The 16,785-nt window shown below is 39.8% G+C and overlaps 1 protein-coding gene across 1 annotated transcript; it reads right to left on the bottom strand.

Moving 5' to 3' along the window:
* Positions 1-5,869: 5,869 nt before the first annotated feature.
* LOC115425291 (prostaglandin D2 receptor 2-like) lies at positions 5,870-16,769 on the bottom strand. The gene is made up of 2 exons (XM_030142769.1): positions 16,636-16,769; positions 5,870-8,653 (listed from the first exon to the last, which is right to left on the bottom strand). Exons 1-2 carry the CDS (start codon positions 16,641-16,643, stop codon positions 7,285-7,287), a joined length of 1,377 nt encoding a protein of 458 aa, XP_029998629.1. The 5' UTR covers positions 16,644-16,769; the 3' UTR covers positions 5,870-7,284.
* Positions 16,770-16,785: the final 16 nt, after the last annotated feature.

Here is a 16,785-nt window from a genome sequence, read left to right as displayed (position 1 = left end):
GCTAGCCGCTGGTAGTGGTGGCTCCTGGCCTGGTAGCTTACCGCTGGTGGTGGTGGCTCCTGGCCTGGTAGCTGGCCTCTGGTGGTGGTGGCTCCTGGCCTGGTAGCTGGCCTCTGGTGGTGGTGGCTCCTGGCCCGTTAGCTAGCCGCTGGTGGTGATGGCTCCTGGCCTGGTAGCTTACCGCTGGTGGTAATGGCTCCTGGCCTGGTAGCTGGCCTCTGGTGGTGGTGGCTCCTGGCCCGTTAGCTAGCCGCTGGTGGTGATGGCTCCTGGCCTGGTAGCTTACCGCTGGTGGTAATGGCTCCTGGCCTGGTAGCTGGCCTCTGGTGGTGGTGGCTCCTGGCCCGTTAGCTAGCCGCTGGTGGTGGTGGCTCCTGGCCTGGTAGCTTACCGCTGGTGGTGGTAGCTCCTGGCCTGGTAGCTTACCGCTGGTGGTGGTGGCTCCTGGCTCAGCAGCTGGCCGCTGGTGGTGTCTCCTGGCCCGGTAGCTTACCGCCGATGGTGGTGGCTCCTGGCCCGTTAGCTGGCCGCTAGTGGTGGTGGCTCCCGGCCCGTTAGCTGGCCGCTGGTGGTGGTGGTTCCCGGCCCGGTAGCTTACTGCTGGTGGTGGTGGCTCCTGATATTGAGGCTTGTATTGCAGCTTAACCCTTCTTTGCTCTCTTATCTATATTTCCATCTTGCTGCACAGGGTTAAATGAATCACAGACTCCGACCCTAATTCTACCCTTATCTGGAAATACATTAGAAATTCCCTCTTTTTTATTATTATTGTTATTATTTATTCTATATCCTGCTCCACTTTTGTTTTCCACTAGACAGAGCCTTCACATTGCCTGCTAATCTGTCAACTAACATGACAAAAATGAATAAAAGATAAGCTTAAAAAGTAAATAAATAAAAACAAACAAAAAAAGTTAAGTTTTAACATTTAAGCAGGGTTGTCTTCTGGAAAGATTTAAAAATGTGACTTTGACTTTCCAGTTAAAATGAAGATTAAATTTTAACCATTTGCGGGTTGCCTTCCAGATAGAGTATCCCATATATCACAGCTGACCTGAGGCCATTTGCTGCTTGTAATTCCCCTTCTCTCAGTCCCCTAATTCCCTGCCTCTCTGTATCTCATCTAATAAATAAAGGCATATGCCAAAATTAAATCTTTAAAACCAAAAATGGTTAACCACTTTTGATCCTGTTCTCAGCCTATGGTTGATGCCACTAGTTCAGGGCAAAATTCCAGTAAAATTCTCAGTATCACAGCAATGAAAGATATTTTTGGACAGAGAACACTTAAAGCATTTTCTGCTGTTGTGGATCACCACCAAAACTGCCCATGATCAACTAGAAATATTACACCACAGTTTTTATCCCTATTTAAAGCCATAATTTACTTGAATGTAATTAAAAGTGTTCATAAATGCAACATCCTGTAGCCTACAAATGAAAACTCCCCACCTGGATTTAACTAAGCCAATAGTTCAGGTCCTTCCACTGGATAATTACTGCAGTGATGAATATGTTTCAGCTGCAACAAATTATTTAACCCAAACTGATGCAGCGAGTAGCTTCACATTTCTTAAACAACCATGTCTGAAGATTTACCCTGTGGTTGTGGAAAAGATGCAACTGTGTTTTAGATCAAAATTACTGGCCCTTCTTAAAATACTAAAAGTATGGTAAAAACCATCCAATGCATTATTATAACCTGGAAATCTAGTTGTGACACCTCCTTGAACTGTCACCTTACCATGGTGGACAAGTTTGAGCGCCCTAATGACCCTAGGAGCTATGTTGTCAGGGTTTTTGTCCCTGGTAGGGTCTCCCATGGCAAATGGGTCCTAGGTGAAGGGTCAGATGAAGAGTAGCTCAGAAGACCCTTCATGTTAAGAAACAACAGGAGAACATGTACCGGAGGGTTATCGGAGCTCCGCCCTGGTGTCAGGTCTGGGGTTGGGGCCAGTTAGCAAGCACCTGGTGGCCAGGCCTTTGCCCATGGGGTCCAGCTGGGCCTGGCCAGAACTGTAGGCCCACCACCTGCAGGGGGAAGCAGAAGGGTCCGATGACCTGTGGATTGGACAGCAGACCAAGGCAGCGGCCATGGTGGTCAGATCCTCAGTTATGGAAACTGGTTTTGGGACATGGAACGTTACCTCTCTGGCAGGAGCTTGTGGAGGAGGTTGAGTGTTACTGGCTAGATATAGTTGGTCTGACCTTGACACATAGCGTCAGCTCTGGAACCCAAGTCCTTGAGAGAGGGTGGACACTCTCTTTTGCTGAAGTTGCTCCAGGTGAGAGGCGGAGGGCAGGAATGGGCTTTTTGATAGCCCCCAGGCTCTCTGCCTGCATCTTGGAGTTTACCCGACAAAAGGGTTGTTTACCTGCACCTTCGGGTCGGGGAATGGGTTCTGACTGTTGTCAGTGCTTATGCACCGAACAACAGTTCAAACTACCTGCCGTTTTTGGAGTCCTTTGGATGGGTGCTGGAAAGCACCCAGAAAGTGGACTCCATTGTCCTACTGGGGGACTTCAAATTCTCACATGGGCAACAACAGCGTGACCTGGATGACCTGGGAATGCCACGGGATTCCCCCAGAAGAGCTGGTGGAAGTGGCTGATGAGAGGGCTGTCTGGGCTTCTCTGCTGAGGCTGCTGCCCCTGCAACCTGGACACAGGTAAGCAGAAGACGATGAGTACGAGTATGAGTCTAGTTGTGAACCAGAAATGTGGTGGAGAAAAAACTCTCAAATGACTGATATCAAAGATCACTTAAATGTTTTGTGAAATTAAATCATGAAAGATCCGCAATACAACTCGTGGCTGTGTTTAACAGTAAAAAGTATGAGCATTTTCACACATAATGCAACAAGAGTGAGTATGTGAGAACGAATGAATAATGGGTCAATAATATTAAGCACTTTGGGTGTCTAGAAAAGCGCTACAGAAATCCAATCCATTATTATTATTAAGAACTCAAGAGATTGGGACTAAACAGCTGTCTGGATGACAATTCCAGGATTCATCAGAACACGTGTTCAGAAAGCATGAGACATCATTCCGAAATTAATACAACTCTGGATAGACATAAATGCTGTGAATTTACACAAGATTATTGAAACGATACCATAGCAAATGAAAGCTAAAGGTGGTCCAGTGAAACATCAGTGTGGAACTTTAAATTATTTAGTTTTTGTTTTTCAGCTGTGTACCTACAAATTCTGGCATCACTCTGGCAGTTTTTAAATCACTCAGTCAGCTAGGTCAGTAGTAGAGCCATTCTCCACTGCTCTGTATTCATCATACTGCAAATTACTTCTGACTTTTCAAAGCTCAAAATGTGTTTCATGAATTCTGCAGCATTAAATGTAGTTGCAGTTAAATCACTCCACTTCAGGCCAGCTCTATATTAAAATGCGCTGTCTGTATTGTGTAACAGATATTGTTGTGTTTAACAGGTGGTTTAATGCCTCATGTGCAGTTACTTCAATTGCTTGTAAACATGTGTGGGTGAATCCAGAGCAAACTGATGTCCATCCACCCATTGTCTTCTGCTTATCCGGGGCCAGGTCACAGGGGCAACAGTCTAAGCAGGGATGCCCAGACTTCCCTCTCCCCAGACACCTCCTCCAGCCCTTCCGGGGGGACCCTGAGGCATTCCCAGGCCACCCGAGAGACATAGTCTCTCCAACGTGTCCTAGGTCTAGTACTAGGTCATGTCCTAGGCCTCTTCCCGGCGGGACATGCCCGGAACACCTCCCCAGGGAGGCGTCCAGGAGGAATCCAAAACAGATGCCCAAGCCACCTCAGCTGGCCCCTCTCAATGTGGAGGAGCAGCGGCTCTACTCTGAGCTCCTCTCTGGTGACTGAGCTCCTCACCCTATCCCTAAGGGTGCGCCCAGCCACCCTACGGAGGAAATTAATTTCGACCGCTTGTATCCGGGATCTTGTCCTTTCGGTCAAGATGTAAAGCTCATGACCATAGGTGAGGGTAGGAATGTAGATTGACCGGTAAATCGAGCACTTCGCCTTTCGGCTCAGCTCCTTCTTCACCACAACCGACCAATACAGCAACTGCAAACTGATGTGTATGGTTTAATAAGGTCCATTGAAACTCAAAAATGAAATGAGAGACCCCAGACTAATTCTCATTTGGGAATTTGAAAACTAGTCTCATTTGAGTCTGAGAATGCAGGGCTGCATAATTTGCATCATGAATAAGGTTTGCCAAAATATAAATTACAATTTTATATAACAGTGAGAAAGTTGTACTGAATCACAGGGATGGAACTGGTTGCAGAAAAATATCTGGCACTTTTAGTGCCCTTTCAAAACTGTCAGAAACAGGGAGTGTACTAACCCAGTCCACTCTTTTGATGTGACTCAGAAATCAGAAGAAGAACAATGAGAAAAGTAATTGTCGGAGATACCACAACTGTACAGTGTGAAGAAGAACTAATTTAAAAACCTGAAGCCGTTTTTGGAGCCAAAAGGTAAGAATAAAACTTTTTATATTATTACTATAATTATCATAATAGTGAACAGTGATACGACTCCAATTCAGTTTGTAGTCAGCATCTGTCAGCTGTAAGTGCTGTAGCTGTGCATTAAATCCCTTTAAAGCAATACCATAACCCCACCCTCTCTTTTTTTCTCATATAATCTCTCACGCTCTGTTACTTTGAGCATCTTATGTGGACAATGTGCTCAGTGCTTTTTTCTGTCATCTTCCTTTTCTGCATCAGTTTAATTGCCAGTAAAAAGTATAGTCAGATCAGAGTTGTAGGCTTTTCGATTGGTTTGTATTATGAATCCTTTACCAACATTTTTTATGTACTCCTTTTGTAACAAATAAAATGTGCAGAGCATATGCATTTTATTTAATGTTACCACACAGAGATGAGTTTTATGCATGTTTACCTCATGACTACATAGAGGACACTGGTGCAAATCCACAATGCTGTGGATTGATGAATGGAATGATAGAGTGCAGAGCAAACAGACAGCCTCATAGGGAATGACAGAGAGCAGGAGGATTATCTGGTGTAAGTGAATGACTGAGAGGAAAGAGGAACTTTGTATGTCACTCTGACCCGTTAGGTTTAATCCTGCTCAGTCTTCATATTCTGGATCTTTACTCTCTAATATTATCTCCAAATTACAACTACCTCCATGGTAATCCCACGCTGCTGTGGCCTACTTTACACCTCAGCCTGTTTTTGTGTGTCCAGCCGAGTGTGATGGAAGCGAGTGGTTACAGAAACAACAATGAGACAGTCAATCAAAATAGATATTGGATATGGTCAAATCCAATCACTCAGAAAGGTGGTCAGACGCTCTGCAGTTTGGATTTATCATGCTCCTGGATTACAGGACCTGAAAAGCATAATCCTACCTTATAATGTCATGTCTGGTTATGTAATCAGTGTTATAGTGCCCTCTGCTGGCTAAACATTTTATAGCAGCCACACTCACCACACATCATCTGAGATAGAGTAATGTAACAAGCAAAATTCACCGGCCTACAAGAACCAGACAAGAACCACTCACACTAACTTACAAATTCCTCATATGAATAATTTTGAAGAACTTGCTGAATTCACCATTTCTTTCTTATTAGGAACACAAACATAATTCACAATTAATGTTTTTCACTGTAATGATATATTTCAGTACTTTGAAGCAACGTTGACACTGTGACATTTCCCCCTTGTAATCATATGTCACCACTTTTATTATTTCTCTCTTTTTTTTTTTAGTTTGTGTTAATGTAATGGGTTGGAAACAAGGTGCACAATGAGATATAGTATCTATCATTTATTCAGAATGACAATTCATATTTAAATAAATATATACATAAATACTATCAGATTTCTACTCACATGACACAGCAGGTGACAGAGATGACATGATTATACACAGTTTTCTGAAGTTACAAACAATTGCTGAATCTGTTGTGGCAGCTTATAGGAGCACATTTCACTAAAAAAGTGAGAGAAACCTAAGATAAGAACAAAAATTGCATGATGCCCCTTGTCTCACTTCTCTGCTTCTTGAGGACAATCTATTATGACACTTATCCATACATCCTCCAGCAGTTAGATAGACTAAAAATAAAAGAAATAGAAATATAGATAGAAATACCTCACCCCCTTTTTTAGGAACTGGAAATGATAACACTGTTAAAAAAAAAAAAAAAAAAAAGAACATACAGTATTTAGATTGTATTCTTGTCTAATGTGACTTCAGAGAGGGGATTTTGTCATCTGATTGGACAATGTGATGACTTAAGCCACTTAGATGTGTACACATGTTTCAGTTCTATTTACCTAAATGCCAGAGGCAGGAGTTTTCCCTCCTTTATTCCAAGAAGCCTGAATATACAAAACTATTTGTTTATTGTATTTCCCCAAAAAAACACAGCAGAATGAGTGTACTCAATGACATGCTGCAGCAAGACCATATTTGTCATTTCTTTCCTCTTTATTGTGATTCCTTGGAAATGTTGGGGCTTTCTTGGACTTTCTTTTATATTCATATTCACAGTCTCGTGAGGAGAAACACCTTTCACCGAAGTAAAAGATATTGAGTCAAATGAGATGAATGACATCGGATGGTTTTATAAGGAATAGGAATAGGAGTACGTTCTACAAAATGACTGCTATGTAAGGAAAATGTAAGCAAAGTGAGAGAAAACTATACTAACCCGACCTAGCAAATATCTCCTGTTTATACTACATGGATTTTAATTTTACATTAAAAAAAAGATACAATTCAGGATAAAGCCATTCAGTCTAGTGCAAAATATTTTAATACTGTGAAACAAAAAAAGATCATCATAAAAAGTAGGGACATACATGACATAATACACACATGAAAAACAAAACAAAAATATATATTATATATACTATCCAAAATACTACACAGGAAAAATTACTCAGCATTTTTTCCAGAGTCAAAAGTATTTTCCTCAAAAACAGTAAAATTTGGCTCTATATTGAGTTTGGAACCAAAAGAGTAACTTTTACTCTTTTTAGAAAGGGACCAAATGTTATCTGAGTAGAGTATAATTTTCTTCAATTTTTTCAAATCTTACTCAAGCAAATTTCCTGTGTATCCAGCATGTTGCTGTGATAACATTTTCATATCACTATAATAAAATGACTCAACATCCAGATTATATTAGAAATATAGAAAATACAATATCAAATTTAATTTAATAAAATCCAATTTTAATCCATGAAACATAACAATAGAAAAACTTAAATAAATGCATAAATTTGGCTCTCAGCTCTATTTGGCCTCATCACTTGATTTTTGTCCAGTATGCTCAGAGTTTTCATCAAGGGAGGCGATGAACGGCGGTTGGCTATCTGATGCAATGCAAGGCAAACTTGGCCTCTTCGGCAACCCTGGTGTTGCATTTGACATGTCTCGACTGCTCTTATGCTTCATGTGAGCCCTGATACTCTTCCCCGGTACCGTTAGTCTTCCTTCTTCCACCAGTCCTTCAAACACTGCTCCGAGACTCTGTCGTATCCTAATGGAGAAGTCTGGGCAGCTGAAGGCATACAGGATGGGGTTCAACACTGGGTTCAAGAATGCAAGGGTGGTGGCTAGAGGCAGGCCTATCTCCACCAGGTTCGCATTCTCTCTCCAGTAGTGGGCCGTCACTTCGATTATACAGAAGATGTGGTAGGGGGCCCAGCATAATACAAACACAGTGATGACAAATGTCACCATCTTGGTGAAGCTTTGATTGGGTGAGGTAGGGAGAGACGAGGAGGTTGGTGTCAGGGACAGAGTTGGACCAGAGGCTAAAGACTTCAGTGAGATGGAGGTGCTTTTTGTTGTTGGTTTGTTTGCAGTTTTTGATACCGCCTCATTTTTTGACACAAGGACATCCGTTAGCCTGTTGACGCTCTGTTTCCTTCTTCTTCTTCTGTTTCTCAGGATAAAACCAATTAGGATGTAACTCCCTGCAATTACCACCAGGGGTATCAGGAACGCCAGAAAAAGTTTGGAGATAGCTGTTGATTCTTGCCTTATTCTGCAGTCTCTCTCCAACATATTTTGAGAGGTTAAATACATTGCAAAATTATGATAGCACAATTTCCTTGTATCCTGTCTCTCTGTCACTGTGCGGAATAGGAAGTAAGGAAAGGTATTAACTGCTGCCCACAGCCAACCTAATGCACACACTTTCCATGCACCAGCTACCGATCTACGATTCTGGCTCCACACTGGCTTGGCCACCAAAAGGCAGCGGTCCAGAGAAATGGCTGCCAGCAGGAAGGCCGATACAAACATATTGATGAAGAAAATGGAAGTTTGTATTTTGCAAAGTGGGGTGTGTAGCTCCCAGCTTTGGTTGAAGTAAAGGTAGACAGTGAAGAGAGGCAATGTCAGAGTTGCCAGGAAGTCAGACATGGCCAAGTTGAGAACCCACACTGACGCTACAGTGCGGCGCTGCAGACGGAAGCCCACCACCCAGAGGATCAGGGCATTCTCCAAAATCCCAAGGCAGGAGACCACACCGTGAATGAAAACCAGTGCTGTATTGACATTTGTGTCATTGTCGCGCTTGTGGTCTATCATGATCTGCAGTAGAGGGCATACTGGGTTTTCCTCTGAGACGTCACTGCTGTTGGATGCTGGGGTTCTGAAATATATATAAAAGAAACAGTCACATGAAGAAAATTACTAAATAAACTGAAAATGGGCATATGGCAGAGGGGTACACAGAAGTAGCAAAATGCATATGTCATTACAGATGCTAATTTGAAAAAAGACTCTTGTAAAGGTAGAGGTACTAGAAAGAGGAAAATAATAGTCTAACTAATTTCAGTTTTGTACTGATCAAGGATAAAAGTCCAGAGTCTTGGTACCTTTTTACATAGTTTTCATCGGATGTCACCTAAAATGTCATTCATTTTGCATCCTTTTTATCTTTTTACATCTTGTACACTGTTTTTGTCTTGTTGAATAAAAATTAAAAACTCAGATTGCACTTTCACAACATTAAGTCAAAACAAAACTTAATGAATATAATATGCACTAAATCATAGAATTTTAGTCTATATGTAGGTTTCCATCATGTACTTTTCAACTTGCTATTCTTTTCATGTGTGATATGTACTAATGGTTTCACCATTTTCATGTTCTTTATTTTATTGTTTCAAGCATTTAGGTAGGAAATGCACACAGTGATGCAAAATACAAGCAGTTGATATGTTATCCTTAAATTCTGATTCAGATTCAGATCACTTTATTTATCCCCAAGGGTCAGTTTTCAGTTTGCAGACATGGGTCACAGCAGGACATTAGACATTAGACACATTCTACCATACACACAGATCTGTCATTGAACAGGACAGCTGAAGGGTTCAGCCATAAAGGACAGCAGTGACAAAATAAAGCTTAAATGCTTTGTTTTGATAATAAAATGAAAGAAAAATGTCAGAAAGTAGGAAACAAAAAATAAATAAATAAATAAAATATCATGTATTGATACCAGAAAACCACTGAAGTACACTGAAAATCAAAAGCAAAGTCCAAACATTAACCAGTTTAAGAAAATAATAATAATAATAATAATAATAATAATAATAATAATAATAATAATAATAATAATAATAATTATGGATTGGATTTATATACCACCTTTCTAGACACCCAAAGTGCTTTATATTATTAACCCATTATTCATTCGCTCTCACATTCACACTCTGGTGGTGGTAAACTACATTTGTAGCCACAGCTGCCCTAGGACAGGCTGACAGAAGCGTGGCTGCCAATTTGCGCCTACGGTCCCTCCGACCACCACCAAACATTCATACACCAGTGTGGGTGGCAATGTACAAAAATATTTTGTTTAGCAGTTACAATTGATGATTATCATTACTGACTATTGTCATTTATTCACTGATATGGCATAGGGATTAGAGGCAGAGAAGCCATGAATGTATGTGTATGTACAGGGTGAGGAAGCAAAATTTACAATGAACATTTAGTTGTTTTTTCTCAGCAGGCACTACGTCAGTTGTTTTGAAACCAAACATATGATGTCATAATCATACCTAACACTATTATCCATACCGTTTCAGACATTTTGCCCATATGAGTAATCAGGAAAGCAAATGTCAAAGAGTGTGTGATTTGCTGAATGCACTCGTCACACCAAAGGAGATTTCAAAAATAGCTGGAGTGTCCATAAAGACTGTTTATAATGGAAAGAAGAGAATGACTATGAGCAAAACTATTAGGAGAAAGTCTGGAAGATACTATTAAAGAAGAATGGGAGAAGTTGTCACCTGAATATTTGAGGAACACTTGCGCAAGTTTCAGGAAGCGTGTGAAGGCAGTTATTGAGAAAGAAGGAGGACACATAGAATAAAAACATTTTCTATGATGTAAATTTTCTTGTGGCAAATAAATTCTCATGACTTTCAATAAACTAATTGGTCATACACTGTCTTTCAATCCCTGCCTCAAAATATTGTAAATTTTGCTTCCCCACCCTGTATGTGTCAGTGTATATATGTATTTGTATGTGCATGGGTATGTACACTATATTGCCAAAAGTATTTGTTCACCCATCCAAATAATCAGAATCAGGTGTTCCAATCACTTCCATGACTACAGGTGTATAAAATCAACCACCTAGGCATGCAGACTGCTTTTACAAACATTTGTGAAAGAATGGGTCGCTCTCAGGAGCTCAGTGAATTCCAGCGTGGAACTGTGATAGGATGCCACCTGTGCAACAAATCCAGTCGTGAAATTTCCTCGCTCCTAAATATTCCACAGTCAACTGTCAGCTGTATTATGAGGAAGTGGAAGTGTTTGGGAACGACAGCAACTCAGCTATGAAGTGGTAGGCCACGTAAACTGACAGAGCGGGGTCAGTGGATGCTGAGATGCATAGTGCGAAGAGGTCGCCAACTTTCTGCAGGGTCAATCACTACAGACCTCCAAACTTCATGTGCCCTTCAGATTAGCTCAAGAACAGTACACAGAGAGCTTCATGGAATGGGTTTCCATGGCTGAGCAGCTGCATCCAAGCCATACATCACCAAGTGCAATGCAAAGCGCCAGATGCAGTGGTGTAAAGCACGCCGCCACTGGACTCTAGAGCAGTGGAGGCGCGTTCTCTGGAGTGACGAATTGTGCTTCTCCATCTAGCAATCTGATGGACGAGTCTGGGTTTGGCGGTCGCCAGGAGAACGATACTTGTTGGACCGCATTGCGCCAAGAGTAAAGTTTGGTGGAGGGGGGATTATGGTGTGGGGGGTTTTTTCAGGAGCTGGGCTTGGCCCCTTAGTTCCAGTGAAAGGAACTGTGAATGCTTCAGCACACCAAGACATTTTGGACAATTCCATGCTCCCAACTTTGTGGGAACAGTTTGGAGCTGGCCCCTTCCTCTTCCAACATGACTGTGCACCAGTGCACAAAGCAAGGTCCATAAAGACATGGATGACAGAGTCTGATGTGGATGAACTTGACTGGTCTGCACAGAGTCCTGACCTCAACCCGATAGAACACCTTTGGGATGAATTAGAGCGGAGACTGAGAGCCAGGCCTTCTCGTCCAACATCAGTGTGTGGCCTCACAAACGCGCTTCTGGAAGAATGGTCAAAAATTCCCATGAACCCACTCCTAAACCTTGTGGACAGCCTTCCCAGAAGAGTTGAAGCTGTTATAGCTGCAAAGGGTGGACCCACGTCATATTGAACCCCATAGACTAGGAATGGGATGTCACTTAAATTCATATGCGAGTCAAGACAGGTGAGCAAATACTTTTGGCAATATAAGGTATATGTCTGTATATATATATATATATATATATATATATATATATATATATATATATATATATATATATTTTTTTTTTTTTTTTTTTTTTTTTTTTTTTTTTGCTGGTTTAGACAAAGGGGTGAGAGCTAATAAGCTATGCTTCTTCTCACTCCTTTTCAAAAATGACTCTTTTTTCTTTTTTGTGTATTGTTGTTTTTTGCTTCTTTGAACTTTCATATCTGTATTGTGTAGTGCAAAGAAGTCAATTGGTAGCAATCAGGAAGCTTGTATCATTTCCATATTCGAAATAAATCAATTAAAAAAATATAAATCACTTTACAGTATGCCCCATTCACTTGTGTAGCTGCCGTAGTGACAATGTGGCATCCAGAATTTCACCCAAGTGTGACGACAGCTCCACTCTTACTAAGCTATAGCTGATAAGGTGCTGATATAAATCACAGTCAGCGAAACATGTTACATCTTGTCATAGAACTACTACACTCTGTTGATGCACACCTCATTTCCTATGCTCGTCACTTTCTTCCACAGTAGAAAATTAATGATTTTTACAATAATACTGGTCATGATGATGATACTGAAGGCAGATGTGCCCATGCTTGCTAAAACCCTCTGACAAATTACCACAGAACACTATCCCTTCTGTCATATATTATGACTAAATCAAACATAATCACTTTTTTTTTTTTTTTAATCTTTACTCAATTACTAATGTACTTTAGCTGTCCAGGAAACGGTAAAACTGCACATAATCCATTTAAACTATCAATGGAAAAATGAAAACTATCAGAAACATAATTATAGATAATGAATGTGCTTATGTGTTATGACTCAAACAGTATCTTCTGCTTTTTTCTAAACACACCCTGTAGCTTTTAAGACACATTACAATGCGCTGAAGTAATGACCTCCTTGGGCTACGCGTGCCATTGACAACAGTGAATCTGCTTCACATAGCAACTGGTAGGTGTGCCCTCTAGAGCACAGTAATACAGCAGTAGTCTTATGTTCCTTTTTCTCTGAATGAGTGAGAACATGTGGGTTTTAAGGTGTTGATTTGAGTCAGTGAGTCAAAGCCTGCTCCTGTCGTCTAACCACATACCAGTGTACAAATTATGCAATCCAACCACTGTATGTTCAAATGGTAAGCCAGGAATGGTGACTGTGTTTCTGTCATTGAGTCAGCTTTCTTGTAAGCATTAGGAACTGGCCCAGTTGACGGTGTCTGCGTTTCATGCTCACTCTTGAGCCTGCAAGACCTGCTGCATGGTGGCAGGACAGAATCACACATATGCAGCAAATTTTGTTGGTACAAATGCAAGACTGTGTGATATGTTAAATGAGAGCTTCAAAGAAAAAACAAGTGCTGTTTGAGTGGTTATAACATGTGATAATGTATCTGCGGGTCTAAATTAAGACTGTACTTTGGTTTGTTTACTGATCTTTCTTAATGAAATGTAATCACTGTCATTACATTGTAACAGTGTGTGTGGTCCAATAAATCGATGTCTGAAAATGGTAGCTTGGTAGCTGCAAATTTTTTAACAAGTAGAAAAACTGACAATTAAGGTGAAATACACACAACCATATGTCTTATACACAAAAAAAGTCACATTTGCAATATTTGACTGCACCATCTTTGGTTTTAATTACAGGAGACATTCACTGTGACATCCTTTTTGCCACATGATGCTTATGTAGTGTCACAATAAGGTTCAGAATATTTTGTCTATCTATTGTTGCATTAATTTTTCATTATTGTTGATAAAGAATCAGACCGCTGCATCAAGTCTTCATCACATCCCAAATTAGAGTCTAGACCTTATGGAGGCCAATCCATATGTGAAAATGATGTCTCATTCTCCCTGAACCATTCTGTCACAAGCCTGATGAACCTGATCAGTCCTGGCATTGTCCAATTTTTTAGACATTGGAGACTTGAGAGGCTACTTACGACATCAGTTAGAGTTAAATAACTTGTTACAGCTGAAACATCATTAACCGCTGCAGCACTTACCGGATCTGAACTATTTGCTTAGTCCAGGCAGTTACTTTTTTTTGGCCAGGCTATTTATTTAACTCTAACTGATGCAGTAAGTAGCCTCTCATGTCTTTAACGTCAAAAAGACTGGACAATGCCAGGATTGATCAGTATCATCAGGCTTGTGACATCATTTTGACACATGGATTAACCAAAGTCCAGACTCTAATTTGGGATGTGATGAAGACTTGATGCAGCAGTCCGATTCTTCATCATCAAAAATAAAATAATAATGCAACTATGGACAGAAAATATATTATGAACCTTATTGTGACACTACTTCAGCATTATGTGGCAAAAAAGATGTCACAGTGAATGTCTCCTGCAATAAAAACCAAAGGTGGTGTAGTCAAATATTGCATGTGAAACTTTTTTTGGTTGGGCAGTGTATATTTACATCATGCTTGATGATGCTGACTGCTCCATGAAGCAAATCTAGCCCCATGTCTCCACATGACTATAGACAGATGAGTAAATACAGCCATGACACAACACTGACTTCACTGCTTCCCGCCTTAAAGGCAAACTCTGGGAAGTTCAGGTATCTTGGAAAAACTGATGACAGAGTAAAGATGAACAAAGCTCATAATGACACACTTGGTCGCATTGCTTTTAAACACGTAGCTCTTTGTCCTGACTTAAGTGCATGTTTAGACTCAGTGTGTGCATAATATGGATTTATTGCATCACACTCAATACTGGAGTTAAAATCTAAACAGAAGTTTTTTTCATGGTGATTGGATCAGTGTTGGTCTAATGAATGTGCAGTAAATTCAACTATTGGACCATACCATACCAACTTTATGTATAAAGCACTTTAAGAACTTTACAGCTGGCAAAAGTGCCGTACACGAATCACAAAACAAGGAAATAAATAAGAAAAACAGTGATAACACAGGGTGAAAAGGGGGATAAGAACAACAAAATACAACCATCATAAAAACAAAGACAAATTAAAATCTGGTAAAACAGCATAAGAAATATATATATTAAAAAAAACAACATTGTAGAATTTCCTAGGATTTACTGTTAAGCTGCTATTAGAGCATATTTTATTTTGGTCCGTGCCATAGACTAAAAACTAGATATATACTGAAAAATTTATGATGATATAGGAGAAATTCATTATTATTATCATGTATGTATGTATGTATGTATGTATTTATTTATTTATTATTTTCATATTTTCAGTATGTAATGTGGAACAAGAGAATACGTTGTTCCAACTCTTCCACTGGTGATGTGTTTTTGGGTTAGGGTTACATTTGAGCCCTGTTTAAAATATATTAGAAACTAACGATGTTCCCTTTAAAAAAAGAAGTCTAATAAATGTTTATTGACCATACCCTTCTAATGAAAAGAGTGGATGTTTAAATCATAAAACTTCTCATATATGTATATACCATTCTGCTAGCATGATATATCACAAATGGACAGGTACTTGACCTCCATGTTGCAATACAAGTAAAATCTATGAAAAAAAAAATTCAATTTTAAAATCTGTCTCTCTGTTCATACAATGACATACATGAGTATCATATTATAATATTACTGAATGTCATGTTAAACATATTTAAAGTATTTAAATGCAAAACAGTCTTCTGGTCAGTCGTCTTCCTCAGGTAAAGGACTAAAACAAATCTGTGAACATTGAATCACATTCAGTGTTTGTCTGCCATCAAGCTCTTGTTTTCTTTGTTTTGTTTTTTTATATACTTAATTTTGTTTTCTTAACTTGGAGTGCTGTTTGAGTGTTTTGAGACCTTTGTCATCATGTATGTATCTTATCAAATATTGGGTCTTTGTTGATTTTAATGTTTTGTCATACTGTTTTTTACCTCCGCCAAGTGAAACAGTGGAGGTTATGTTTTCATCAGGGTTTGTCTATCTGTCTGTCTGTTTGTCTGTCTGTTTGTCTGTTAGCAAGATAACTCAAAAAGTTACGGAAGGATTTTCGGGAAATGTTGATACTGACAAAAGGAACAAATGATTAAATTTTGGTAGTGATTGGGGGAGGGGGGATTTTTTGTTTGTTCGTCTGTCTGTTGGCAAGATAACTCAAAAAGTTATGGATGGATTTGGATGAAATTTTCAGGAAATGTTGATTCTGTCACAAGGAACAAATGATTAAATTTTGGTGGTGATGGGGGGGGGGGGGGGGGGGGCGGCATCTGTCTTGGTGGAGGTCTGTGCTCTCCAAGTGCTCTTCTAGTTGTTTATTTGCTATACTGTTGTTTCGTAAAAGCTTAACCAAGGACACAGCATGCAAATGAGCTACAGTTGCTACAATTCCTATATACATTGCATCAGGTACATAGTTTTAAATGTGACAATGGTTAAATATACAGTCCCTGCCAAATAAAATGTAAATAAATACATTTTACATAAAGTGCAGAAGAACACAAGTACACATTTTGGAAGAACATTTCAGCAATTTTATGACTGTTTTTTCTTGTCTTATCATGAAAAAAAAAAAAAAAAAAGATTTCATTCGCAGTGATACTCTCATGTCAACTTAGTGTGTGTGTGTGTCTGTGTGCAAATTTCACACGAGAGACACAACATCTCCATGTTTTAACAACAAATTACATTCATAATAATCATAATCATGAATATTAACAATGGCTTCACAAAGGAAAGAAGAAGGATATGTTGTGAGATGCCAGTATGATGATAACATCCTCCCTTGGCTATTTTCAAGTTCAGAAGCTTTTGATTAAATATGAACTACTTTAAATGAATCAACCTTCAGATAAATTGTGGTTAAAGGTTTAGATATTACTCACCGAGACATTTGTGTGCATTCACAGAGCAGAGAGAAAGTTGAAGTCTTTGATTTCAAATCCTGCTATGTTGTTTGTCTTTGTCGTCGTTTCAAACACTCATCACTCCAGTTCTGTCACGTTGTTATACTCTCCTGTTGTGGAAACACCCAC

Source organism: Sphaeramia orbicularis, chromosome 1 (genome assembly GCF_902148855.1).
Source record: "Sphaeramia orbicularis chromosome 1, fSphaOr1.1, whole genome shotgun sequence".
NCBI lineage: Eukaryota > Metazoa > Chordata > Actinopteri > Kurtiformes > Apogonidae > Sphaeramia > Sphaeramia orbicularis.
The sequence above is the reverse complement of the archived record's forward strand: the minus strand, read 5'-3'. Positions and strand labels throughout refer to the sequence as shown.